The following is a 27,689-nucleotide window of genomic DNA, read 5'->3' on the forward strand; positions in this document are numbered from 1 at the left end:
GAAGGATATCCCTGGCTGCTCCAACAGCCCAAGGCACAGAAATCTTGCCTTTCAGAGCAGCTGCTGCACACGGTTATTTATTGCTGTATTTTACAAATATTTAGACAAGATTTAGAAAATTCAATAAGGTGCAAGATTGCCCCTTTTAAGGTCTGCTGAGAGCAGTGAGTGACAGTTTTCCCTAATAGAAAACATAAATCAGCTCTGAGCACCGCATAATGTAGGAGGCTCAGTATGGGCACTTTGAATACATTTTCTACATCAATGGGAAGATATGTCCACAGAATGCTGCCTGCTCAGAGACTGCATGGTCTCTATACCTATTCTGATAATTTCAATAAAACTTGCAATATATCAGTACAGCCACAATCTTGACACAGAATATTGTCAAGTCAACCTTGAAAAGGAAAGTCAGAAAATCCTAGTATTGCTTAAGCCAGAAAAAGCAGCTTTGACTGAACTGGTTCAGAACTAAAAAAAGCGCTGGTTCTTAATACTAACAAACACCACAAAAATGTCTGACTACATTGAATTTTCACATTGCAGCATCCCTCCAGCAAGGATTATGTCTGGGGGAAAAAAGAAAAACAAAAAAAGAGGAAAAAAAAGAAAAAAAAGAGGGGAAAAAAAGAGAACCTTCTACAAAAGTTTGGCTGGGTAGTTTGGAAACTAAGTAAGAATAAAACTCATTAAATAGTAAATTTATAATAGAAATGAAATACCATACGTTTATTTATTTCATCACAAAGAAAGCTACCCAAATACTTCCAGGCAGCCACTGCCACTAAAAAGAGGAAGCCACTTTCCTCCCTTTTATTTAATTTTTTATTTTTAAAAGCCCCAACAAATTGCCTACAATGCAATTTGGTACAGAAAGCACATACAAAGGTAATTTTTTCAGAACAGCCACTATGGTAAAAACAGACGAAAAATATTTTGTGTTTTACAGCAGTCTTGTGCATGACATAGTTGACTTCAGCAAGACTAACGTAAGCAGACAGAGAATGTGCATTTGTTTTAAGAAAATCTAAGTAATGGAAGCTTAAACAAGAGCAGGCAATCACATTTCTGCTGCTAGGCATAAGCTAACCACTACAAATCGCAGGTAGAATCCTGTGGGAGGTTGTTGCCTCCCTCTGAAGCATAACTGTAAAGGCTACTGCCAAAGGCACAGCATCAGGAGTGGTCTTGGTTGGTATGATGACTTCTACTGTTGATACTGTAACTACAGAAAAACAAAACATACCTTTCCTTGACCTGCAAAAGGATAGATTCATTCAGACATGCAGAAAATTTTGATCAGAAAAAAACATATGCTCCTTTCTGAAATGTTATGCAAGACCTTCAGACAAAACAGAAGCAATTATGTGAGGTTTCAGCACATTGCCAAAGCAAACCACACCGAACGGAAAGCAAACAATGACCTGCTGGTGCACACATACAGCACAAATGAGATAGCTAGAAAAATCAGAACAAACAAACCCTTCATCTTCATAAAGGTACTTGACAGTTCCCCAGAGGATAACAAACAGCATTGGCACACCTGGGAAGAGAGGAGACAAGGTTGACACTGACATTGAGACTGGGAAAAGCAGAGGGGAGGACAACCCATCCCTCCACATACAAACACCATAATGATGAGCAACATAATTAACTGGTGGCAGGGTTGCAGCTCCTATCCAGCACAGATGGCCATCAACAGTGGGAGGAGGCATTTAACTTACAAGTAACTAATAGATGTAACTCATTTTTTCCTGGGCTCCTACCTAGTTCCCAACAGGTCTGAAAAATAAAAACCAGAAATGCCCCCATACTTGGCATATACCGCTTCTTCCATGCAACATTTCACAGAGGGGCCAAGGGAATTAAATTTTTGGAAGCTCTACTAGCCTCTGTACTCACATGAGAGAGGAGTGTGCTCTGCCCCTGACCTTTGCCTCCAAATTTCTGCCTGTGGGTCACCTACCCTTCATTCAGGCAGCACCAAGCTCAGGCTGTCCATTTGCATCGGGGCTGGAGCACACCCAGCCCACATTCCCCCGATGGCAGGAGTGTGGGCACACCTAGCAAGTGTGCTCAGGTTTCCCCCACAGAGAAGTCCCAAGTTTGGGCTGCAGTACTGGCATGGACTTGAGTGGCTGCAGCAAATACAGCAGATGCACCTTGCTTTGAGAAGAGGCTTGGTCCTACCCTTACCTCTGACAGTGCATGTGCCACAGCTGGTCAATTTATCTGGGGTGTAAAGGGAAGAGAGATAAGCCAAACAAACTCGCAGACATTACCTGCTTTATAGTGTCAAAGGCTCTCAATTTCTTTCATTTATAAAATGCCTATGTCATGAAAAATAATTTGACAGTGCATCTACCAACCAATACTCAGTACACAGAATGCCAAAAAAAGCACACAGGGAAGGAAAACAGGTTAAGACTTAAAGAGTAGGATGAGGAATTTCTGCCTAGGGATGGATCAAGATGGACTAATTTCACCGAGTACCTCCTTGGTAAGTATTTGATGATGCAGGTACATTGTATAGAAAGGGCAACAATCATTGTACTTAAAAACATTGGGGTAGAGCCGTAAGTGCTTTACAGGGCAAATACACAGTTCCTGGCAACAAAAGCCACATAGAAATTGGTCATCTCCTGCAGTCTGAATATCTCAAGCAGTTATCTGTAGTGGGTATTATCAGTAAAAAAACTTCTCTCTTGTACTGCAGACTGTTTCTGTTATCAGAACAGTTAAATACTACCAACACAGAAGAACAATATTCTCCTTAATCAGTTAAAAAAAAAAAAGAGAGAGAATAAAGAACAGCAAGAAAAAAAATTACCAATAATTAGAATAACAGCAAAGATAGTGAATTGAGTAGAGATTATTTGGGCAAGTGGTTGAACACGTTCCATGAATGTACCTGATACTAAGAATACACAATATTTTGGGAGCAAACTTTCTAAGAATTCTATGCTGCTTTCACAGTGACATAAAAAGACTAAGAACAGGCTCATTGCAAATCAGTTCCAAACCAAATGAGCTTGTGATTCATAGAAACAAATTATAGATTGAATTATTCCTTCCTTGACTTTGCTGAGAATTAAGACATCTTAATATAGAAGTTACAGGATAAGATACAAACACTGAGAGCACAAGGGCTGTATGTCAGTGGATATATCATTGGACATATCAAGTGATAACAATAATGATTTGTGGATATCTCCATCTTCTGGATATCCCCTGACACCTACCAAATTCACAAAACCTTTCCTTGAGAAATGGGTGGCTCTGAAAACCATCTAGGACACACTTTCAGTAGATGGGAATGCATCCAGTTTTCCAAAGTCCTCGTGAAGATCTAAAGAGGAGACTGCCTCAAGAACATTCCCTTATTCACTTCAAGCCTGTAGAAGTCTTTCATAACAGCAAAAGGGCAAGTCTAAAGCATCTCTGCAATAGTTGTAGTACGTAAGGAGCACTGAGACTCTCCAAAGATTAATTAACAATTTTGACACCTAATTACCCTGCATTAACTGTCACAAGTGCAAATATTATTCTGGTTACATCACTCAGTCAAGATAATTCTGTCTGGTTTGAGCAGGGAGTGGAAGTAAACTGCATGCAACTCTTTGAATAAATACTACAGATGACTATATTTCATTAACAGAATCAGTGGTGTATTCCACTGGGCTCTCAACACGCAGGTCTTTTGGGGCATTTGAGTTTCAGTCCTACATTTCTTTCTCTTGCTGCTGCTATTCAAAGAATATCAGATATCCGAGAAAAAACTGCACTCATTTATAGGATGCACTTATTCAAGATATAGGCTGAACTCTTTCTGGTTTTGCTTTTTATCACACAGAAAGCTCTGAGATTGATCTTTTCCTAGATTAACTGACCATAGAAAGGACTCTGAATTCTGGAAATGGTAATGTCTACTTTTTTCTGTACTGCATCATTGCTGAAGATGCCAGAAATTACAAAAGCCTGCTCATAATAGCTTCTGCAATGTTAATTCTTGCAGGCTGATAGCTGACCCAAAATCTTTGAACACTACACGGTGATTATGAAATCTGTCAAGTGTACTAGGAAATAAGCCTGCTGACAGTTCAGCTAATAAAGTTCAACTTCAAATGACTGGGCATCTGAATTATAGGCTGCAATAATAATATATATTATGGATGATGAGAAAGTAATGGAACTGCCAAATCAACACCTTAACACCCCACTGCACAAATAAGCAGCACAACTTTCCTAGTTTCACTCTAGCTTATATATTCTACACCTGGTCAGGTGTCTGCATAGTAAGAAAAAAAAGTTGGAAAACGAAGCATTTTCCACAATGACAAAAGGATGGGGTAGGTAAGAAAACAAAATTGTAAGAAAATCTGCACAGGTTGACATTTTCAGAATGTTCCACTGTCCCGAATGAGCAGAGTGGCAAGAAACTCGTGGAGCTGCCAATGGAAGTTGCTATGTCCTGGTCACAGCATGTAGTAATCAGTCTCTTCATTTAATGGGTCTAAGATATTTTGGTAACCGAACAGAAAAGCTCAGTTTGTTCCGGAATGCACAAAGTCCCAGTTACCATGAAAGGTGTCACCAGGTGGTGCTATTCCATGCCATCTTCTTTCCCTTACCTCCACGTGCAAGCAAGTTTCCATTCTTACAGACACACTGTATTTTTGGCTTTGCCTTGTACCCACTTTCCGTAAAGGCAATTTCAGGGAAGATATATGAGGAGCAAGAGAGGCTCCCCTCATCCTCATGTGCTGAGTAGAAATTCTTCCTGAAGTGAATTTGTAGGACCAGAGCACTGCCATCCTGCTGAGACCCTTAAATGAGGACATATTCTGAATATAGCATTTTAGAACTGTTTTCAGTATTTCAGCTGTAACCTGACATCACTGGTTTCCATGTGTGATAAGTTCAACCTCCGAACAATAAAGCACACAAACCAGAAGGACACTCCTGCTGTCAGAACAATTTCGGTCCTCTTTCTCTCAGAAAGCATCTAGGATGCTCTGACTTGATCAGCTGCTTTATGCATGAATGCATGAACAATGCGATGAGGAACTGAAAGAATTGATAAATACATATGAGTAGATGTAGGAAGAGTAAAAGCGCTGAAGATGTGAGAAGAAAAGATGAAACATTTTTTATTTCTAAGAAAGGAAAAGAATGAAAGACTTCAATCTAGAAGACAAAGAGTGAAGAGAATTAAAAGGAACTCCTGACATGCATTTCCTACCAAGATCAGTCTGGATACCAAACCTACTTTCACATCCTTGTCTGAAACACCATTTTCTTTTGAAAACAGAAGAGAAGTGGTCAGTGCAATGAATGCATCCTGTTGCTACAGTGAGTTCATACTGGGCTTCTGAAGGAAGGTTTCTTACTGCCTCTGTTCCAGTCAGATCTCCCGTGCAATGAGGATGTAGATTTTGATGCCCTAGCCAGGCTTCCTGCTTTTGATAACTTCATTCCCTTAAAGTATTCTTCCTTAGAGCAAGTTTGGATTGCCAAGGCTTGAAAGGAAATAGATTATTTATTTTTTATGGCAATTTCCCTGCTGCAAGAGCAGCTGGGTGTAAAATTGCCATAGAAGCTCAGAGAATATTTAGCTTTCTATTAACATTTTCTTCTTAGCCTTTAGTGCTGAAAATGGTCTCCTGTTGTTCTTCCTGCTGGATGTCACACAGAGTCACCGTGTGATATTTCTGTTGTTCCCCATTCTTCCCTCATTGCTATTCCTAAATGTGAACAGGTCCTTTTCCCACTAAAAGCTTCTGATACAGCAGTGTTATAGTATAAACTGCTCTTCTCCAGAGACTACTGTTAGTTTGAAGTCAATGTCAGGCTCAGCAGCTCTTCACTTGGGCTCAGATGCGATGAATGCCATGTTGGTGTCCTGGACACTCTGATTCAGAGCATTCTGCATATCCCAGCAAAGAATAATTACTCATTTGAACTGATAATAAATGGACTACTGCCTAATAACTGACTTAAGAACTTACCTGAAATGATCATATAGCAAAAATATATTTGGGATATCTTGGAACAACTGGTCTACTGGGGACTGATGGTGTCCATCAGATAGAGAATGGAAAGAGAATCTAAGTCATAGGCTCGCCAAGCTGGTGAAGAGGACTTTAAACTAAAGTTGCTGGGGAAGGGGATCCTCAATCCATCCGACTCCCACCAACGGGATGCCAGTGCCAGTAATAGATGATGCCAGGCCCAGAGCCTGAAGGAATCAGAGGTTAGCAGGAAAGTACCTGAAGAGCAGCATGAAGGAATATCAGCCACTCCTGACATCAACTCCAAGTCATCAGGGACACAACTAAAATGCCTCTATGCAAACACACACAGCATGAGGCACAAATAGGAGGAATTAGAGATGTGTGCACACCTGCAGGGCTGTGATCTTACTGGCATCACAGAGCCATGGTGGGATGGCTCCTGACTGGAGTGTTGGAACAGAATGACACAGGCTCCTAAGGCAGACCAGGCAGGGCAGACCAGGAGGGCATGTTGCCATCTATGTCAGTGAGAGCTGGAGTGTATGGAGCTCCACCAGGGGATGGATAAGGAGCTGACTGAGATCTTTCGGGTCAGGATGAAAGGGAGGGCATGGGCAGGTGACATAATGGGGGTTTGCTGCCAGCCACCAACCAGGAAGTCCAAGCAGACGAAGCCCTCTATAGACAGACAGGAGCAGCCTCACATTCTCAAGCCCTTCAACCACCCCCATATCTGTTGGACAGACAACATACTAGGGCATAAGCAATCCAGGAGGTTCCTGGCATGTGTTGATGATAATTTCCTTCTCCAAGTGACAAAGGAGCCAATGAGGAAAGGTGCCATGCTGGACATTGTTCTCACTAACAAGGAAGAGCTGGTGGGAAATGTGAAGCTGAAGGGCAGTCTTGGCTTCAGTGACCATAAAATGCGGGATTCAAGATCCTCAGGGAAGTGAGGAGGGTGCACAGCAAGCCCAGTACCCTGTACTTCAGGAGAACAGATTTTGGTATGGTCTGAGAGTGATCACAAACTTCAGTTATAATTAGAAGAAATAACAACATGAAGTGACTAACACCCACGGTGTTTTTGAACAATACACACATGAAATTTGTATACATAAATATTCACCAAACGATGAATAATGAACAAGTTAAAAAATTACCTTGTAAGAGGACAATTCATTAATGGGAAGAAGGGTCAGGGTATCAAATCAGCTCTGACAATCAAATATTTATTTTTTTGTTCCAGCTTTATTTTTATAATTGATAAACTACTTCAAAGAGAAGGACATGCAGCTCAAACAGGAACCTACTGTCTCTCTGAAGCCTCAGCATGAGTCTATCATGCTGCTAAAAAAAAAATTAAATAAAAGTCTTCTGAGCAATGCATACAGCCGAAAGTCACCCAGTGAGGGACTTGAGCACCCAAAAAATGTAATCATCAGTGAAGAAGCAGAAAGAGGGGGAAAAATCTTCATCTCTTTCCCTTGGTTAGAGATGAAACTGTTATCTAGTATAACTAATTTGGGAGCACTGAAACAGCAGATGCTTCTGCATTTGAAGGTGGAGAATCATTGGCAAGGTTTGTACATGCAGACACATCTGGAATAGCAAGAAATTGTACAGATGAGGATTGAATGGCATGGACAGACCTTTCTAGGAAGCTTGGATGAAGCCCATATATCTATCCAGTGCCAAGTTCTGACATTGCCGCTCATTTCCACAAACTCATCCAGAAATTCAATATACAGTAGCAGAACTGCCATTGTAAAGGAAGAACAAAACCAAAATAACATCTTCTGTTTCTGCCTTCTGCTTTTGCAGGAGACAAACTCTAAATAGAAGTGATTCAGACCAAAACCAACCTATCTCTTTCTTATAAAACACCACAATCCCCTCGGGATTTGACTAGATATAATTTTGTTCTAATTTCTTTTCCATTTCCTTTCATGACCTCAGTCAGTGCTTCGGGATAGCTCCCCCCACCTTTTTTTTAATTAAATTGAGGGTATGATTAAAACATACATAGTTCAAATGTTATACAAATTGGTGTTGCTTTTGCTGCATGCCCTATATAAAAGAATATGGAAGATACAGAACTTCGACTAAAACTCTCCAGCAGGAGACTGCTATTATTCGCATTTATTTATTCCCATCAATATGCCAGAAAGCCTTTGCTCCTCATATATCACTGTTCAGTAAAATTGGGTAATTCACAATAAGCCATTTATATGCATTTTACTAGGGAATTAATTTGTTAAAATATTCACAGTTGAAATCCATGGAGAGAAAAGAAGAGTCAAAGCAATTTAAATGTTCAAACTAGCATCTGTGAAAGCACTTGCAGTATTTACTTGGATTTACTCTCAGCTTTCCAAAAGTGGCCTGATTCCACCAAAAGGGAAGGGTAGAGAAGAGGAAGGGAGAAAATGCAATAAAAATCCATAAAAGATCATTCCAACAATAGGATGAATCCTGAACTTTAATGTATTTTCAGGTGAACCGGACAGTGAAAGAATCAAAGCATTAGCATTTCTACACAAGGTGGCTCTTGCTCAACCAACTGATTTCAAGGCATCACAACTCTTGATTTCAAGCACATGCATGCCCATGGCACATATGCCCTAAGTGGTTTTTTTTCCCCAACAATCCCTATTAGACCTGCTCTGCCCACTTAATCACCCTGAAAATTCACGGTTAGCAGCTCCTTGTTCATTGGTCCCTTTGCATCCCACTGCTCACACTGCCACCATTTCTCTACTGCTATCCTCACCCAGATGCAAGGCATCATTGCTCTTTTGCTCCACAAGTAGTTGACACATCTGTAAATGCAAGGGGAAACTTCAAGGAGATGAAGCAGGGCAGGAGAGAAAAGTTCACACCTGTATGGAACCACTGACATGTAATTTGTACTGGGAAGCTGATGACTTGCAGGAAAAGTACCATGTGCCTGCCACTGGTCTGTGGAGTTTCTGTGATGTCACACAGCCCCTGCGTTCTGAACCCACAGCTTCTACTCCATTAGCATCCAGGAGCTGTGACAGCCCAGCCCTCTCCAGCTCAAACAAGGTAAGGGACTGGGAACAAAACAGGAATGCAGAGTGTAGGACTTGAACTGGGCAGCACTAGGGTAGACACACAATTTTTCCCATTATACCATGTGCCAGTGCAGCCACAAACAGAAAAATCAACTTACCCCAGCCAATGCAGAGATAAAGCCGAAAAATCCTTTGTTCAGAGAAGACCGAAAGTACCAGCAGCGTGTAAAGGTACATGCCTTCCACCAGCAACCAGTAGTAGTTTGCAGCCACACAATACTGCATCATCACAAAGACCAACCGGCAGCTGAGTGATTCCTGTGAGGGAAGAAAGCACAGCCCAAGGGGCCAAGAATAAAAGGATACTAACACGAAAGACTGGTTCTCTCTCCTACTCTTGTTCCTCAAAAAAATGCCTGCTAAACTAATCACATTTGAGTACTGAAGGGACAGAAGCCGGTATTATATGCAGCAGACAGATGTTTTTAACAACATTCCTCCTTTAAAAAATAAAAAGTACACATTCTGCATTTAGAATAATAAGCAATAGACTGTATGTCAATAAGCAATAGATTACAGCTTGAAAAGTATGACACAAAGATGAAAAGAACAAGTGGAAGGTACTATATCAAATACTGTCAGTGAATCTTTACATTTCCCCAGATACTCTAATCTGCAGCTGAGAATTTCTCTATTAAAGAGCAAACAGTGGATGCCATAATGTTGACTATTTTCCAAAGCAAAGATTTTTAACAGAATAGCAATATTGCCCAGTGCACCACATTTAAGAGCAAAATCTCTCATTGTTGGCAAATTACAGAGGTGGTCAGCAGGGTTTTAGATAAGTATGAAACCTGATTACTTAATTAATATATCCATCAGAGCTGATGAAACCACTATTTGAATAAGTGTCTGTAAAAGAATAAAGCCTAGGCTTTTTGGAAGAGGAAATGACTGACAATCCTATATGAACATTTCCAAACCATTTAAGATGTGTATTACAATGTTATTTTCTGGCAACTGATACACTGCAGATGAGAAAAAAAATCAACTATCATATGAAATTCACTATGTGGTATTAGCGCTTAAGCCTTAGGCAGTGTCAGAAAAGAATGGGTACTAAGGATGCATCAGAAGACTTAGCCTTTACAACCCCAACCCTGTATAGCAGCAGAAAATGCTGTACCCATGTTTTAGAACCAGAAGAGCTATACAGATAATAAAAATACCTTTCTTTGAGGATTCAAGTACATTTTGTATTCCAAATCCAAATGGGGAAAGGGACACTTTCATCGTATTTACAAAAGAGCTGTATATCCTCTCCCAAGAGTTAGAAGTACTTAATTATCCTGTTCCTCCGAAGCTTTTCTAAATACTTTCAAATTTGCATTTTAATCAGATGCTTCCTTTTTTTCCTGTCATCAAGAGATTAAAGATCTCTAAGAACAACCAACTAATTTGGTCATTACACAAGGTAGACAGTCCTTGTCACAAAAGGTGCTGGCTTATGGAAATGAAAGCCCTCCTGTCACTGCTAGAAAGAAATGAACCTGCAGCATGGGAAGAAGATATGGGCATTTGTACATATACATATATATACACATAAAGCAATTTCTTTGTGTTTCCTCTGTCCATTGGGGGCAAACTTCTCGCAGGTAGAGAAACATGCCACGCCATCAACTAAAGAATTAAATTACCTGATCTCATGCAGACACACACAGTGATGACTTCAATATCCTAAGAACCACCACAGTGTCTGACCTTACCTGGAAGGCAATAAGTCCTTCCCACTGGTGCTCTTGTGTGGCTGTGCTGTACATCCACTTCACCACTGAATCTTTAATGAAAACAGATATAGCTCGGAGGATGAAAGAGGTGAAGAGGTTCAGGTGAATGTAATTCCTCGTGCAATGCAGATGTCTGTGAAAAAAACAAACTAGTCATGATCCACTACCTATGTAAAAGCTGCAACATCACATATAGGACTGAGAGAGGGAATAATAAGCCCTGTAGGGAATCAGAAGGCACCAGAGGAAATCCCATAACTTCAGAATCGCTGTAGGGATTTCAAACTGTCTTTGAAAAGAAATCACTACCAAGGAAAAGACATTCAAAACTTCAAGCCTAAGACTGAATATTTGGGAAAAGAAAGGAGACCAGTGTGTTAAGGAAAAAAAAATTAAAAGATTAAATAGTGTAAAAATTAAGCCATTTTCAGAACACATATCTGAAAGGACTGAAAAAGTCAAGTTGCACATAATGCTGAAGCTAATTGCTTTGAATTGACCCCAATGTCACTGCACAGGTTTACTTTGGCAAAGCTTAGGAACTGGTGCGGTGCAGCTTCTGGCTGTGCTCAAACCCACAATGAAAAAACATCCACCTGTAAATTACCACTTTGACAACAAAAGAAAAATCTGCATTCAAATTGCCTCCTGGGGGAATTGTAAATATTCTCGGGAGAAGTAAAAGGAACAGACTTTTCACCTCTGCATTCAGAATGGAAAACAAACAAACAAAAAAAAAACCAAAGAAAAAAATCCTCTTGAATTTCAGCAGCCAGCTGCAAAGACAATAAAACTGCTACTTGTCAAAAAAGAGCATGTTAAGGGATAGCAAAAGAAACTGCAGTCATGTAAATGGCATTCAACTGCAGAGTGCTGCCAATGTTTTACCAGCCTTATCCGCAAACACTTTTCTTTCAGCTCTGCAAGGGTACACACTTTGCTCCGAAGTTATACTGGGTAAGACTCTTTTTTAAATGCTAAAAGATAGAGGTAATATACGGTAATCAGCAATTATTCCAGCAAGAGTTTCAGCGAACTTACACTTTAAATGTCTGGTTTTTACTGCTCTATAAATTTTGGTAGAAAAATTGACTTGGTCTAAAAGTAAGAGATTTTGCACTGAAGAAGAAGAGCTATTTTTTTCATAGTTCTAATGAAATCTTTTAATCACTTTTAAATCACGGCTTATTTCAAAACTTACCTATTATTAATATTTATTTTCCTTTAACTCAAAATTCATTTGTTTCTACCCTTCAGAACTGCTACACATTTCAATTTGATTGAAAAAATTATGTAAAATAGGCAATTGAAGAAAATAGGTTGCAAATAGTTACTGAGTATTTCTGCTACAGGCAAAGCAAATTATTCAAATTGTTTCAGTCATAAAGTTATGGGCCTAATTCAGCTTACACCACTGAAATTACAGATTTTTCTTCCATTTCTTTCGGAAGACGCAAAATAGGACTCCAGAGAGATAGTTTCCTCTGCTGTATCATCATTAAAGACAATTATGAAGGTTATTTTGTAGTCTAAGAACTTAAAAAGGCCCATCAACATTCAGGTGTCATTGAATTAGATTTCAATCCGCATTTGTTGAGGCTGCACAGCTCCAGGGAGAGGCCACAGGAGGAGATTCCAGCCAGAATAACTCACATAGGAGCAGGTCCCATGTATTTCATGAGATCCAGGACCAAGTCGTCTCCTGATAGACAATTTAGAAAGGAAAGCACAAAATGGATTGATAGCATAGTATTAACAAGACTCTTGGCCCCTTTAACATCTCTGGAACCTCATTTTCAGAATAAGAATCACACACTCCTGTACACTTCTCCAGTCCCTGCTTCACAGCTGAAGGAAAAATTGCTAAAGCGTCACCCCACAAAAGTGAGGACATCAAAATTCCCTCTCTCCTACCAGTCCTTGGTGGCAAACTTGCTCTTTGCTCCCTGCCAGAAAACATGCACATCCTTTCTTCCTTTCTTCAAAAAGTATATGGTTGTGCTCTGTGACCTTTACATTTGGGCTGCTAAGATTACTCAAAAAGTGTCATTGATAGGTGAAATGAGGAGAAAACACTTATCCTGGGAGACATTTGGAGACTTGAAGACCATCTGGTGTTTTGTCAGATGGGTCCCAAAGTTGCACAGGTAGAACACGTACAATTCATAATTATCGCACGGCATTCACAGAGGGTGAGCATGTCTCTCTGCACTTCTGCAGTCATTTTAAAACTTCTTTGAGATTGCTTGCCTATGCTTCTCCACTGCAAGGAGGATGGATAATACATTGCTAAAAGGTGTGATACAATATTAGAAGGTTTGCATCATTTTAGTTTTGGAAATTAGAAGTTAAAAGGTGTGACTGACCTTTTTAAATACATAAGGGGTATAAACACATAGGAGGGAGGAAAGGAAAGGGAGGGCCTTCGTAAAAGTGGAGTGCAGGCTCCAGAGCAAATGATCAATAACTGGAAATGGTAATTCTTTAGTCAGAAAAAAAAGTTTCTTAAGGATCTGAGCACTGAAGGTTCCTGACCTGATTTCAAATAGGAGTAGCAGGAGATGGAAAACTCTACTTTTTAGGAGAGGCAGCCTCAACAGTACATAAGATGGGTGACGGGACCTGGCTATATACAGCAGCAAGGAGCAGGGTTTTGTGGCAGAGGGACTTCATTCCCACAATAGAGCAGGATCACATCTCTGTGTTTTCTAAATACCAGTCTCCTATGCTCAGCATCCCCAAACCACAGGACAGTCTGGCTGGAATCAAGATGTCTCTTGCATTTACAGAGGAAAAAAAAAGATCTCTCTTGGAGTCCAAAGTTGTGTTTTGGTTCGTTTGGGTTTTTTTTCTTTATTTTTTTAACTAAACACACACAGTGTACCTTTGGTGCAACCAAGAGTCTCTCAATGCACTCCATGGAATTTGTAGGTGCAAACCTGGATGAACTCAATACATAAATACGGCCAGGTGACAGCAATTTATTTTACATAAACTTTTCAAGTTTCAAAATGAGGTTCTCTTTTATACTGCAAAAGAAGTAAGAATTTATAAAAGTTCTCCAAAAACAAAAATTGTTTAAAAAATCCCTGTCTGCACACCTTGCATATGAGGGCTGGGAAATAGGCCAGACTGAGATTTATGCTATGTGTAACTCCAAGCAAGACAAGATGAAAATTTCTCTCCTAAATGTCTTTGTCCATCTCAGACTTGTGCCTCATCTGCAAGGTGACACCACAAAGGAATGCTGGCATCTCTTTCTTTTACCACCTCTTCCAGTGGAAATTTCATTGAAATAAAAATTGTCACAAAAAAATATTCCAATTGACAAAAAGTATATGTTCCGCATATTCATACAGCAAACTGCAAAAATTTGGCAATTTTACTTGCATTTTGAGAAGAAATTATTTTCAGAAGGAACACAGAAGTGACAAAAGATAAAGAAATGATGAGGAAGGAAAGAAAAAACAATCAAAAATTTCTGTCAAAGTCTGACACGCTCATACAGAAAAACATAAAACCTTTACTCCACTCTCTTCAAAGCTTCGCCAGTTACCTGAATCCAAGAAGAATGGCAGTTGCTATTACAAGGGCAGAGAAGGAAAGAGCATATCCAATGGTGTATATGATGGACAAATTCAGGAGCTGTTCTTCTGGTGCATCCTGAGAGCATATAAACGAGAAAAGAAAAACAAGAAAGGGGAGGGGGAAAAGACAGAGCTCGTGGGCTTCAGTTCTTTTCTCCCAGCTGCTTTCTAACTTTTCTTAATGATAACCAGAAATCATTCTCCTACTTTTAAGTTTAAATGCACATATCAAATCAGTCTTCCACTTTCCATACGCTCTAAAGAAATAAAAATTTAATCTTAATTCCTCAGCTGTTCCCAGGTGTTCACTCTAACAGTTGGGCTTTGCAGCTAGGCTAGAAAAATAGATAATGTGACATTATTTCATAATAAAGCTGGAGAGGCATGAATTACCACACAAGCAAGTCTTAAAATAAGTGGCAAGAAGCACAGACACAACTCAGTCCTGCAGTAAAAACGACAAAGCTGATTTTTTTCAGACTTGAACATTTCAAGCAAGTCTCCTTACTGCGGTAACGAGCAGGGTCCTGTTGGTTACATCAATATTCAGAAATAAAACAAGCCAGATCCCATTTGTTGATGTTGAGGCAAAGCATGACTTGCATTCATGCAGCCAAACTTTTTTTCTGCCCCCAAATAGTCTCTCTTCTGCCTCTACTATGCAACCTCCTGGTAACAAACCACAGCCCAACAGCATCTAATGACCTCGGTGTCACAGCACTGCTTGGGATGGAGCGACCTGGTGTGGACCAGAGCAGTGGGGATTCTTGTACCACCTGCAGTCCTGAGCAGGGATTCTCTTCAGATTCACTGCTGAAGACATGATAACTGAGACCCTTGTTTGAAAATTCTGGCCAAAATGCTTACAGAGAAGAGAAGTTCTTGAAAAGGTACAGGCAGGTCTGAATTAAAACAGAGGCTTATTGCTCAACCTGTGAGGCACATTCATATTCACTGCTCTGGTTCATTTCTACGTGTGTATCTTTGTCTAAATAGACTCAGGCATTTTACTTCCCTTCTTCAAGCTGCTAATTCTGCAACTGACTCATGCGACCTGTGCTGTACAAAGGAATACATTACTTGCACTTCAGAAATTAAGTATAGTTATTCAGATGTACTTTGCACAGCCAGGAGGATTTAAGGTGAACAGGCTGTTCCTCAGGGATTTGCTAGGTTAATGCTTTAAAGGGAATGATGTGAGAGCTAGCTTATGAAAAGAAAAATCTCTTCAGTATCAAAGCTTAGGCAAACTACTGAAACCCAACAGTTTAAAACACCTACACAGATCAAAATTACATTGCACACATAGAGTAAACAATGTTATTTTATAAAGATTCACTCACATCCCCTTTAGAATTTGTTTAAGTAACAACCGCAACATAACACATAGCAAACTCATAAAAAACAAGCTCTTGTTCTTATGTGTCAGACGCATAAAACAAAGTAAGTTATTAGGGGGCTCTATATACATTAGCTGGGAAACGAAACATGGCTGTTCACATTTCAGGGAGTGACACCGTGTACACAGGGTTTCAGAATCCAGATCATTTCAAGGAAATCTGGGGGCAGGTGCCAAATGACTAAGTGTTACCATTAGGTATCTCGCTCCTTGGCATGTCCCAACACAGCTCTAGAAGAAACCATAATGGCAAAGAAGGAAAAGTCAAATGACTAAGCTTACAGGTTGCTTTATGAAAGTGCGCTCTGCTGGGATTCCCCAGAAGATGAAAGGGACAAGGAATAAGGCTGCAAATTAGAGGAAAAAGTTAAATTTTACAAAATTGGAGAACAGAAACTATCTCTACTTCCATCTCCTCCTACTCTGCAGCCATTATTCCCTCTGAAGAATGAGGCACTGAGCAATGGGAACTACAGAGGGCAGAGATCCCGCAGCACTTGGGACTTTCATGAACTTGAACTGTTTAGACTAGATAATGTACTAGTGCCTAGTACTCTGGGATAGAGAGAGTGCACTCAGTTTCTGTGAGGAAAAGCATCGCCCTTGGAGGTTCACAGCAGTAGTGGTATCACGTGTCATGGGAACGCACACAGTGTGCTAGCTGACGCCAATGGCTGTCAAAAATCCTCTGGAAATCCCTATGCTCTCCTTCATTTGGTGCCAGGTGTCTCAGCTCCCTGCAGAGTATAAAGCACTAGGGCAAGAAAATAACACTGACAAGCCTAATTCCATCGCCCACAGAAAATTAAGGTAAAAAGACAAAAAAAAAAAAAAAAAAAAGGCAGGGACTGCCCCCTGCCCAAAGGTGAAAAGCAAATATTCTTCAGTTCAGTTCATCTTAATCACTTTAATAGCTGCTAACAAGACAGAGAGAGCAAGTGGTCACTATTACAATGACGTGACAATGGGAAAAAAAGGAAAGGAATAACATTAGGTCACTCCTGCAGGTGGAGTGAGCTGCCGTTGAGCTCTTGTGCTGCACCACAGCTGGGATGATCTGATTCACTTCTCTTGGCTCTCTCATGTACACTTAAACCTACTCTAGTCTACGCTCCATGTCCCCTTTGTTGAAGGGGAGAGACCTGACATCTCCTACCATCAGGCTCACTGAAGCGAGAAGGAAAGATTACTTTGACCGGACAAAACCACATGGGCACCAAAGACTATTATCCTCCTCTCTTCTGCTTTGCCCTAAACAACAGCATCAAGAAGGGTGAAAAACTCTTACCTGGTCAGAGGACTCACATTCAGACAGGTTCCTCCAGGGCAGGGTTGAATTCTCCTTCAGCAGCCATGTCCCCTCCGAAGTGCAGAACCGGTACACCTGCCCATGCAGCACTGCCAGGAGAAAACGAGCCACAGGGTTAACGGGAGGAGAGCCTGCTTCATTGAGGGGCAAGGCACACAGAGCACTCTGAGCCTCCATAAAACCCTCCTTCCTCACCTATCACCCTCCTGGATGAAGGGTGAAGCTGCAGCATGGCAGAGGTAGAGCTTCACCCACTCCCTGCCTGCAGCTGACACTCTGCTAATTGTCCTTGGAGAGGCTTGGAAGGATACGCGGCCACCAAGGGATCAGATGGCACATGCTCCAGGACAACTGCTGACCATTCAGCAGCAACAATAGCCTGAAATAGTTGCCACTATCTTTGTGTGAATTTCACAACATCCATAATTTCCAGCTTGCTGAAATGTTAGATTTTGAGACACACAAATTCTGGGAAAGTTAAGCCTCAGCTACAAAATCCACATGGAAAAGAAGGTGTACAAAGACTAAATGTGCTTTTTCTTTTCCGAGAGAATACAGATTCAGAAAAACACCAGAAAAGATATGCTAACACAGGCTTTCCAACATGTAAATGCTTATACAGACATCTGTGCTACAAAATGAAGCCATAAATCTTTGCCTAAACTACCCACGTGCTCTTTTTATTCCTTCTGTCTACGTGTTTGAATAACGAAATCAACAATAAATTAAACACCTTTCTGAAGCAGTTAGTTGCTTGATCTTGTAAAAGCAGGTGTGTTGAAATGGCTCATAATACAATTACATCAGATTGAAGCACCAAAATAGAAGTGCAAAGGAAAAGGAGCACTCAGCCATAGCATATGAAAACAACCCCCCTCTCTAGTGTATGGAGAATTGGGGAAGTCTAACAACTTTTACAGCTGTATACATAAGCAACGTAGAGTTGTCCTTATAGTACAGTAATGGTGTCAGATGCTTTGCAAAGAAAGTTTCTTACTAATCACATTTCTGACCCAGTAAACAGACCTATTCTGTATTACAAAGCTACCCCTCAAAAAGTTGAGTCAATCCTTCAACCAGGATTAGCATATACCTAATGTTTGGAAATATACAATGTTTTGAGGTAGAAGCTCAGTTAGGAGGATTCAGTCCTACAAGGGCATCCAAAGTTCTTCTTAATTACAGCTTTTTCTCAAACCCATCCTTGCCTGCTGCAACCTCATCCTGTTGTCAGCTCCCTCATTACTGCAAAATAGAACTTGTTAGAATTTGGCATTTCTGTTTAATAGGAAAATTTTAAAACTTATTTGAAATTATAACAATCCAGTAGGCTCTTTGCATATTAGTTGGCAACTGGTAATCTGTTTGATAATTGTCAGCAGCAGACTTGTATTAGGTACTCTAAGTTAACAGCAATGCTTGAAAAAACAATATAGACATTAATATTCTAATAAGCCATTTTTAATGAGTATGCTAAATGGTGACTGATAATGGTTCTGGTAGGCGTAGCCTATTTGCCTTTGTAATTAGTATACAGAATATACCAGCGAGAAATAATATAAAGTTGATATAAAAATTAAGTTATGATCGATGGAGTTTTTTTCTTACTATTAAGGATATCTATTTGTGTATGTTTACATAAAACCAGAAAGAGATATTCGGTAACCACCTGCAACACATACCTTCACAGAAACTAACTGCTATGAACATTTTTCATCTGCTCTCATTATCTACTGCCAGTGACAACCACTTCCTTAGGCTAGGATATTGCTACAATGTTGCTCACGGGTAATGAAAACAGCCTCTTCAGGTACACCAACAATAAAAGAAACACTAGGAAAATGTGGGTCCTCTCAGGAAGGATATGGGAGACCTGGCAACCCAGGACATGGAGAAGGCTGTGAGGTATTTAACAAATTTTTTGCCAGAGTCTTCCCCAGCAAGTGTTCCAGCCACACCTTCCTCTCAGTCTCCTCTTCTCCACGTTTAACAGACCAAGTGACCTCAGCCACTTCTCATACAGCTTCCCCTCAAGGCCCTTCACCATCTTCATTGCCCTCCTTTGGATGCTCTCTAACAGCTTAATGTCTTCTTTACTTTGGGGTGCCCAAAACTGCACACAATACTCAAGGTGAGGCTGCCCCAGTGCAGAGCAGAGCAGGACAATCCCCTCCCTCGACTGGCTGGCGATGCTTTGCCTGATGCGCCCCAGAACATGGTTGGCCCTCCTGGGCCCTGCCAGGGCACTGCTGACTCATATTCAACTTGCCACCGACCAGGACTCCCAGGTTCCTTTCTGTGGCACTGCTTTCCAGCATCTCATTCCTCAGGCTGTCCATACATCCAGGGTTGCCTCATCCCAAGGGCACTTCCCCTTGTTGAACTTCATATGGTTGGTGATTGCCCAGTCCTCTGATTTGTCGAGGTCACTCTGCAGGGCCTCCCTGCAGGGGAGTCAACAGCTCCTCCAGTTTTGTATTGTCTGCAGACTTGTTTAGTGTCCCTCTCAATCCTGTGTCCAAGTCATTTATGAGGATATTGAAGAGCACAGGGCCTAAGATGGAGCCCGCAGAACCCCACTAGTGACAGGTCACCAGTTTGATGTCATTATCATCCTCTGTGCTTGACCCGTAAGCCAATTGCTCACCCACCACATGGTGTGTTTATCCAGCTCTGTGCTGGTCATTTTATCCAGAAGGATCCTGTGAGAGACAGTATCAAAAGCTTTACTGAAATCCTGTGAGAGACAGTATCAAAAGCTTTACTGAAATCAATCTCCTGGCTTCCCTTGATCAGCTAGGTGAGTTACCTTGTCATGAAAGGAAATCAGGTTTGATAAGCAGGACTTTCCTCTCAGGAAGCTGTGCTGGCTGTGACCAATGACTGCATTGTCTTTCAGATGTTTTTCAATACTTCTCAGAATAACCTTCTCCATAATTTTACGAGGCACTGAAGTGAGACTGACAGGCCTGTAGTTTCCAGGGTCCTCCTTTTTGCCCTTCTCAAAAATCAAGACAACGTTTGCCAGCTTCCAGTTAGCTGAGATCTCTCCAGAATCCCAAGACCGCTCAAAAATTATCAAGAGGCTGTGCAATGACATCAGCTAGCTCTTTGAGGATTCTTGGATGAATCCCATCATGACCCACAGTTTTGTAGGGATCCAGCTGGAGCAGCAGATCCTGCACAATTTCAGGGTTGACTGGGTGTTGGTAACTTTTGCAGTCATGGTCCAACAGCTCAGGGCATTGAGACCCTCTTGGTCCATAATCCGTGTTGAAGATAGAGGCAAAGAAAGTGTTAAACACCTCTGCCTTATTTCTGCCCCTGGCTGTGAGGTGACCATCCTCATCCTGTAACGGGCTGATGATATTTCTATACTGCCTATTGCCATTAATGTATTTGAAAAAAATCTTTTTATTGTCCCCCACATTGCTGCCCAGCTTCAACTCCACTTGAGTTTCAGCTGCGTGAATTTTCTCCCTACAATGGCAAGCAGCATCTCTGAATTCTTCCCGTCACTTGACCTTGCTTCCACTGGGCATACACCTTCTTTCTTTGCCTTATTTCCAAGAGAAGATTCCTGGTAGCCAAGCTGGCCTTCTGCCTCACCTGCTTGACTTCTGATAATTGGGCATTGCCTGCTCCTGTGCCCTTAGGAGGTGATGTTGGAAAAGTGACCATCACTGCTGGACTCCAGCACCTGCAAAAATTTTCCCAGGGGACCTTGCTTACTAATTCCCTGAGCAGCCTGAAGTCTGCTCTCCTCACATCCAGAATTGAGGTTTTGCTGGCACTTCTCCTCCTGTCAAGAAAGATTTTAAATTCGATCACTTCATGGTTGCTGCGGCCAAGGCAGCCACCAAATCTCCACTTCGCTCACGAGATCCACTCTGTTGACAAGCAGGAGATCAAGGAGAGCATCTTTCCAAGTCCCTTAGGTCCCTTAGGACCCGTTCCATAAAACTGGCCTCCAGGTTTTTTAGGAATCTTCTGGCCCAGGTTGTACCAGTTGTGTGGTGCTCCCAGTTAATTTCTGGCAAGTTGAAGTCCCCTATAAGGACAAGGGCATTTGATTTTGAAGTGTCACTTAGCTTCTCAATGAATAATTCGTTGTCATCATCGTCCTGTCTAGGAGGTCTATAGTAGACCCCTACAATGACATCCACATTATTTGTTTGTCCCTTGATTCTTATTCAGAGGCTCTCAACTGTGCCATAGCCAACTGTGAGCTCCATATATTCTAACATTTCTATTACACACAGTGCCATTCCTTCACCTCTTCTGCCCTGTCTATCCCTCCTGAAGAGCCTGTAACCGTCCAATCAGGCACTCCAGTCACAGGTCTCATCCCACCAGGTTTCACTTATGCCAATGATATCAAATCTCTGGGACTGGGCCAAAGCTTCGAGCTCCTCTTGTTTGTTCCTCATGCTGCGTGCATTGGTGTAGAAACATTTCAGGAGTGGTACACTGTAGCCAATACCTTGTGAAGCACATTGAGGGATTGCGTTAGTGCTCGTTTCCTCAAACTCTGGCACACCCTCCCAGCGTTCATCATTGGCAAGCCTAGTTTTGTCCCTTTTATCTTTCCAAGCCAAATTTAAAACTCTGTCAACAAGCCCTGCTAGCTCCTGTGCTAGAATACTTTTTCCCCTGTGAGATAGGTGCATCCCCTAGGTGCCAGTAGACAAGGTGTTAAGTAGGTCATCCCATACTCAAAAAACGCCAAAGTTTTCCCATTACGCCAACCTCAGAACCATTCATTGACCTGATGGACCTGCCTATTTCTACCAATTTTTGTTACTGGAAGAATTGAGGAAATCTCTACTTGTGTTCCCAATCCCTCTACCAATTATCCCAGGGCCCTGAAGTCTCTTTTGGTTGTCCTCAGACTTCTCTTTGTTGTTTCGTTGCTGCCAGTTTGAACAACCAACAGCAGATAGCAGAGTGCCTGACTAGACTGGAGAGTTTTCCAGTAATATTCCTTATCCAAGCCCTTGGGAGACAGTTTTAGGAGGCCCCACTATCCCAGAAGGACCTTTGCTCACCTCATCAGCTGTCTGGCCTTCTAGTTCCAGAGCCTCATACCTGTTGTAGAAGATGCCAATCCTACCTGTCAAATTCTGAGCAGGAAGAGAAACCTTCCTCCTGTTACATGCTGTGACCTGCTTCCAGACTTCATCTTTAACAGATCCTTGATTAACATGTCTTTGATTAATTACCCTGCAGGGTCCTGAGTCCATCTGCTTCTCCACTACAATAGAGGACTAAGACTCCCAAGAGTCTTGAGGCTGTAATGCCTCTAAAAATAACCTGCCTATCTCTTGCTTGTTCGCTCGAATACTGTATAGTCTGTTCACTTCTTCCTGTAGCTCCTTACCATGGTGACACAGCTTCAAGAGACCGACGAGATACATCTGTGGGTCCTGAGGGAAGTGGACAAGGAAGTCGCTAAGCCACTATTCACCATATCTGAGAAGTCCAGTGAAGTTCCCATTGACTGGAAAAGGTGAATATAACCCCCATTTTTTAAAAGGGAAATAAGAAAGACCCAGGGAATTACAGACTGGTCAGTCTCACTTCAGTGTCTGGCAAGATCATGGAGCAGATCCTCCCGGAAACTGTGCTAAGGCACATGGAAAATAAGGAGATGACTGGTGACAGCCAGTATGGCTTCACTAAGGGTGAATCACAACTCACAAATTTGGTGGCCTCCTACAATGTGTCACAGCATTGGCGGATGAGGGAAGGGCAACAGACATCATCTACTTGGACTTGTGCAAAGCATTTCACACTCTCCTGCACAACATCCTTGTCTCTGAACTGGAGAGATGTGGATTCGATGGATGGACCACTTGGTGGATAAAAAACTGGCTGGATGGTCACACTCAAAGAGTTATGGTGAACTGCTCAAAGTCCAAGTGGAAAGCAGTGCAGAGTGACAGTCCTCAGCGGTCAGTATTGGGACCAGCACTGTTTAATGTCTTTGTCAGCAACACAAACAGTGGGATCGAGTGCACCCTCAGCAAGTTTGCTGACAACACCAAGATGTGTGGTACAGTGAACCTGCTGGAGGAAAGGGATGCCATCCAGAGGGACATTGACAGGCTTGAGAGGTGGGCCTGTGTGAACACTATGAAGTTCAACAAGGGCAAATGCAAGGTCCTGTGCACAGGACAATCCCAAGCACAGGTAGAGGTTGGGTAGAGAATGGAAGAAGAAGAACTTGGAGGTGGTGGTTGATGAGAAGTTCAACATGACCCAGCAATGTGCTTTTGCAGCCCAGAAAGCCACCCCTGTCCTGGGCTGCATCAAAAGCAGTGTGGTCAGCAGGTGGAGGGAGGTGATTCTGCCTCTCCACTCCACTCTTGTGAGACTCCACCCAGAGTTCTGCCTCCTGCTCTGAGGCCCCCAAAACAAGAAAGACTTTGGAACAAGTCCAGAGGAGGGCCACTAAGTTGATCAGAGGGCTGGAGCACCCCTCCTGTGAAGACAGGTTGAGAAAGCTGGAGCCATTCAGCCTGCAGAAGAACAGGCTCTGGGGAGACCCTATAGCATGTTACAGTACATAAAGGGGGCTTCAAGAGAGCTGGGAAGGGACTTTTCACAAGAGCATGTAGTGATAGGACAAGGGGGAATGGGCTTAAGCTGAAGGAGGATAGGCTTAGATCAGATATTAGAAAGAAATTCTTTACTACAAAGGTGGTGAGGAACTCAAACAGGTTGTGCAGAGAGGTTGAGGGTGCCACCTCCCTGGAAAAGTTCATGACCAGGCTAAATGGGGCTTTGAGGAACCTAGTCTAGTGGAAGGTGTCCCAGCCCAGGACAGGAGGGTTGGAATTAGATCATCTTTAAGGTCCCTTCCAACCTGACCACTCTGTGCTTCTTCTATGACAATATTACGGATCTCACAGCTGATGGAGGGTAGCATAATTTTTTCCCCCCTCAGGATTAGTGGACAGCATATTGAAGTAAGCCATTCAAAATACCTAGGCAAAAGTAGCCTTAGGAATTGGGAATCAGTAAATATTATATATTTGAAGCCAATGAAGGTGAAACCCTGGAGGTTTAAGTCCAGAGGATCACAAGACTCAGAAATTCAGTCTGACTGACATTGTTTCTTCGAATAATTTTGTCTTGTAATACATGGTTATAGCTTATACAATCTCACACAAAAAGAAGTTCCACTATATTTCTGGAAAAAAAAAGGAAAGAAAAATAATTACTAAAGGAGAATTAATTAAAAAACAAGCAAACGAACAAAAAACCCCGAATCCCAACATTATTTCACATTCTCTGAAACGCTTTGTGAATTCCACCCTGTCAGTATTTTCTAGTGGCAAGGTCTAATTCAGATGAATGCTTAGCCTCAGTGTATTTATTTTATCTTCAAATCACCATGACGTATTTTAATTCTCTATTATTTAAAAAGAAATGTTATCAATAATAAAAACAGAGGAAAATCTATTGTATGCTGAAGCTTGGCATATATTAGAGAATCAAACTGTTTACAATAGATGAAACATGAAATTTGCCATCAGACAGAAAGACAAGGCAATCTATTTAAAAATGAAGAAAAAAATAATGTAATGCTATTACACTGGACAGGAACATTCCTGCCACATCTACAAGTCACAAATACTTTTATGGACTTCTGGGTAGCCGCATGCTGGCTGTGTCAGGTTACCATAGCCTCACTGCTTGCCAAAACTGATCAGTGCAGGACTCAAAGGCAACTGAAAGACTAACTGTGCTGCCTGTACCCAGAAAGAGCCTTAAGAAGTAAAAAAATTAATCAAACCAAAAATCAAAATAGAAGAAACTGCATATCAGAATGTGAGAGTGTATACATCTGGTCTAAGGAATAATTTATTAGCCAAAATGCTTATGAGATAGAAAAAGTTAAAAAATGTTGACAGGCACTTTAAGGCAGCATTGAGATTCTGGTTGATAAATACAGAGATGCTTATGAAAGATTTGAGAGATTGCACAAACCAGGACATGAAAAGAGCACAGGGCTGATGCCCTGCAGGCAGCAAGTTACTCTCAGAAATCTGAAAACAAGTTTCACTGTTGTGGAAATAGATTATATTCAGCCATGCATCGAACATCACAGTACCCACACAACATCACTGTGTGGAGCCACGAACAGCCCAGTAATGGATATACACCACATACACGAAACCCTTGATCCCCTGCACACCCAGTCCCAGCACCATGTAGGACCTGTGAGGCAAACCCAGTCCAGGAGTACTGACATCTTTGAACATTGTGTGATCAGTTGCAGAAGTCCCCCAGAAGACACTGTCCAGTGCCACAGTCCCAAGAGTCCCAAATTTCACACAGCATGATACATACATAAATATATATATATATCTAAAGATGAATGAGATCTTCGATGTCCTAAAACAGATAAATGGAGATGGTATATGTACACATTCTGTCTTTGCTATGGGCCTGATCCACAGCTCACCAGGAACCTCATTTCCTTCAGCTTTCACATGATGCAATTGCTGAAAAAATTCAGTTATTAATACACACAGAGGCAAACTAACAATGACATGCTTGGAGGTGGCCTGTGAGCCAAGATAGAAGGAAGGCACGCACACAGCTTCCTCTGCAACTGCTGAGCAATTTCAGCTTCTTGCTTGCAGGTGGTTTAGTCAGAGGTGATTCACATTTGTCCATGCCTAAATCCTTCACAGTGACTCAGGCCCACTTACCTTTAATGCAGTGAAAATACCAAACATACAACAATCAGCTTCTGTTCTAGTACATCAGCATGATGAATAAACTTTTCTGAAGGTTTGAGTGGTTCCTGCCTCCTCGCTATCCTGCAATACCTTTTTCCTGTCTTGTAATGTTTTTTGTTACCATAAAGTCAATGTTTCCAATCATTCTATTGCATTCTAGAATTGGCTATCATCCTCTGCAAACAAACAAATATCTACAGTTGGTGCACAGGGAATCCGATTTTATTTAACCTTTAAATGCACTCACAAACTTGCACAACCTTTGGAACAGCAGCTTAATGAGACCAGTTTATTTGAACAGTGTCAATCACACATCTCATTAGAATTACACGTTAAAACATGGACTGATGCCCAAAACTCAGACTCTGTAGCTGACAAAAGATAGAGTTCACACTGATGTTAATAATATCTATCTAGTGAACTTGTAAATCAAATCAAATCAAATCTTATAAGTATTTGAATACTTTTACATATGGAGAACATGGGGAAGAGGCTCACAAACATTTATTTATTAGTCCCTTTTTGCTAGAAAAAAAAACCAAACTGAGTGACTTCTCTGTTTAAAACAGCCAACCTGATCTGCATTTAACAACATCAGGATGTCAAGGTCAGTGTGAGATTACTCACCCAACTGTTCCTGAGGATAAACTGGAACATTATTCATTGTAAAAATAAATTACAGCATGTCCTAGCCAATCAATTCTATTCAGGCAGAGAGATGAGAGAATGAGAAGAACAAGAGACTGCGGTTTTGGCTGTCTACTCTGTGTCAAGTATTATAGACCTCTCCTCTGTTAATATCCATTCTCTATTTCCAGCAGGGGAATTGTTTTGGAAAAGGTAACAATTTTCTCCATAAAACAAGGACCTCTGCAGCATGAGAGCATCACAACAGTCTTCAAAGCAGACTGGTTTGTTCCTGAAATAAGCAACCTGCCCTTTGATGGGGACAGAAATTTATCAGAATTTAGGAGGTTGTGCCCCCATCAGCAGCCTTTGTTCAGCTATCACTTGGTGTGACTTGGGCAATGCTTTCCTGAAAGGAATGACTCTTGGCTGTAAAAGCTGCTGCTAACTGTCACTCAGTCCCAACCCTGGTGCTGCTTACTGCAAAGACATCCTAAACCCAGGACTCATGCAGCTGAAAACACAACAGTAGGGAGCAGCCTGATCCTGAAGCCTCCAGGAAGTTAGAGGAGCCCCAGCCCGCAGTACTGCCCAATAATCACATTTATCAAAATGCTCCTTTGTGCTGGGCTCACTGCCTACATCGTCCAAAATTATATTACCTCAACAGGCAGTTTAACTATAGGTACTTAATTTAGTACTCCTTTCCACTATTTCTCTTCCCTCGTAGTGTATTAGTCATTTCAACTCCTTTTCTTTATTAATGACAAGAAAAAAGCCTGTGCTTGCTTAGTTGGATCTTCCCTTGCACCATGTAAAGGTATCTGTTAGGTCTGTGTAAGTTCATGTCCGTCCCTCGGTAGGAGTGTGGATGCATTGATTTTTTTTAGCTCCTCTTGTCACTCCTCTTTGCAGTACTATTGTTTTTTATTGGAACGGATTGGAGGGATTCTTGGATCTTTCAAGTTAGGCCCTAGTGATGGCAGTCTTTGAATTTCTCTCCCCACCTCTTACCCAAACCATATAACATTACTTAAAATTATTCTCTTCCTACAGTAAGAACTTGCACTGACCACCTGATGTGAGCTTGTGCAGACCTAACAAATACCTTTACATGGAGCAAAGGAAGATCCAATTAAGCAATCACTGGCCATGCAACAGGCTGCACATCCCAC

The 27,689-nt window shown here is 41.5% G+C and overlaps 1 protein-coding gene and 1 long non-coding RNA gene across 3 annotated transcripts in view; one reads left to right on the forward strand and one right to left on the reverse strand.

The window, feature by feature from the left end:
* Positions 1-27,689, reverse strand: part of GLP1R (glucagon like peptide 1 receptor) — a 92,012-nt gene that overhangs the window by 17,088 nt on the left and 47,235 nt on the right. For both annotated transcript variants that reach the window (XM_032683637.1, XM_032683636.1), the window contains exons 4-8: positions 17,114-17,223; positions 14,396-14,502; positions 10,819-10,972; positions 9,211-9,370; positions 1,483-1,543 (exon numbers count right to left, since the gene is read on the reverse strand). In XM_032683637.1, the coding sequence (XP_032539528.1) occupies positions 1,483-1,543; positions 9,211-9,370; positions 10,819-10,972; positions 14,396-14,502; positions 17,114-17,223 (592 nt within the window). The remainder of the gene's footprint in view (positions 1-1,482; positions 1,544-9,210; positions 9,371-10,818; positions 10,973-14,395; positions 14,503-17,113; positions 17,224-27,689) is intronic.
* Positions 9,031-9,428, forward strand: LOC116784745. The gene is made up of 2 exons (XR_004356226.1): positions 9,031-9,083; positions 9,182-9,428. It is a non-coding gene; the product is annotated as an uncharacterized LOC116784745 (long non-coding RNA).

Source organism: Chiroxiphia lanceolata, chromosome 3, assembly GCF_009829145.1.
Source record: "Chiroxiphia lanceolata isolate bChiLan1 chromosome 3, bChiLan1.pri, whole genome shotgun sequence".
Classification (NCBI taxonomy): domain Eukaryota; kingdom Metazoa; phylum Chordata; class Aves; order Passeriformes; family Pipridae; genus Chiroxiphia; species Chiroxiphia lanceolata.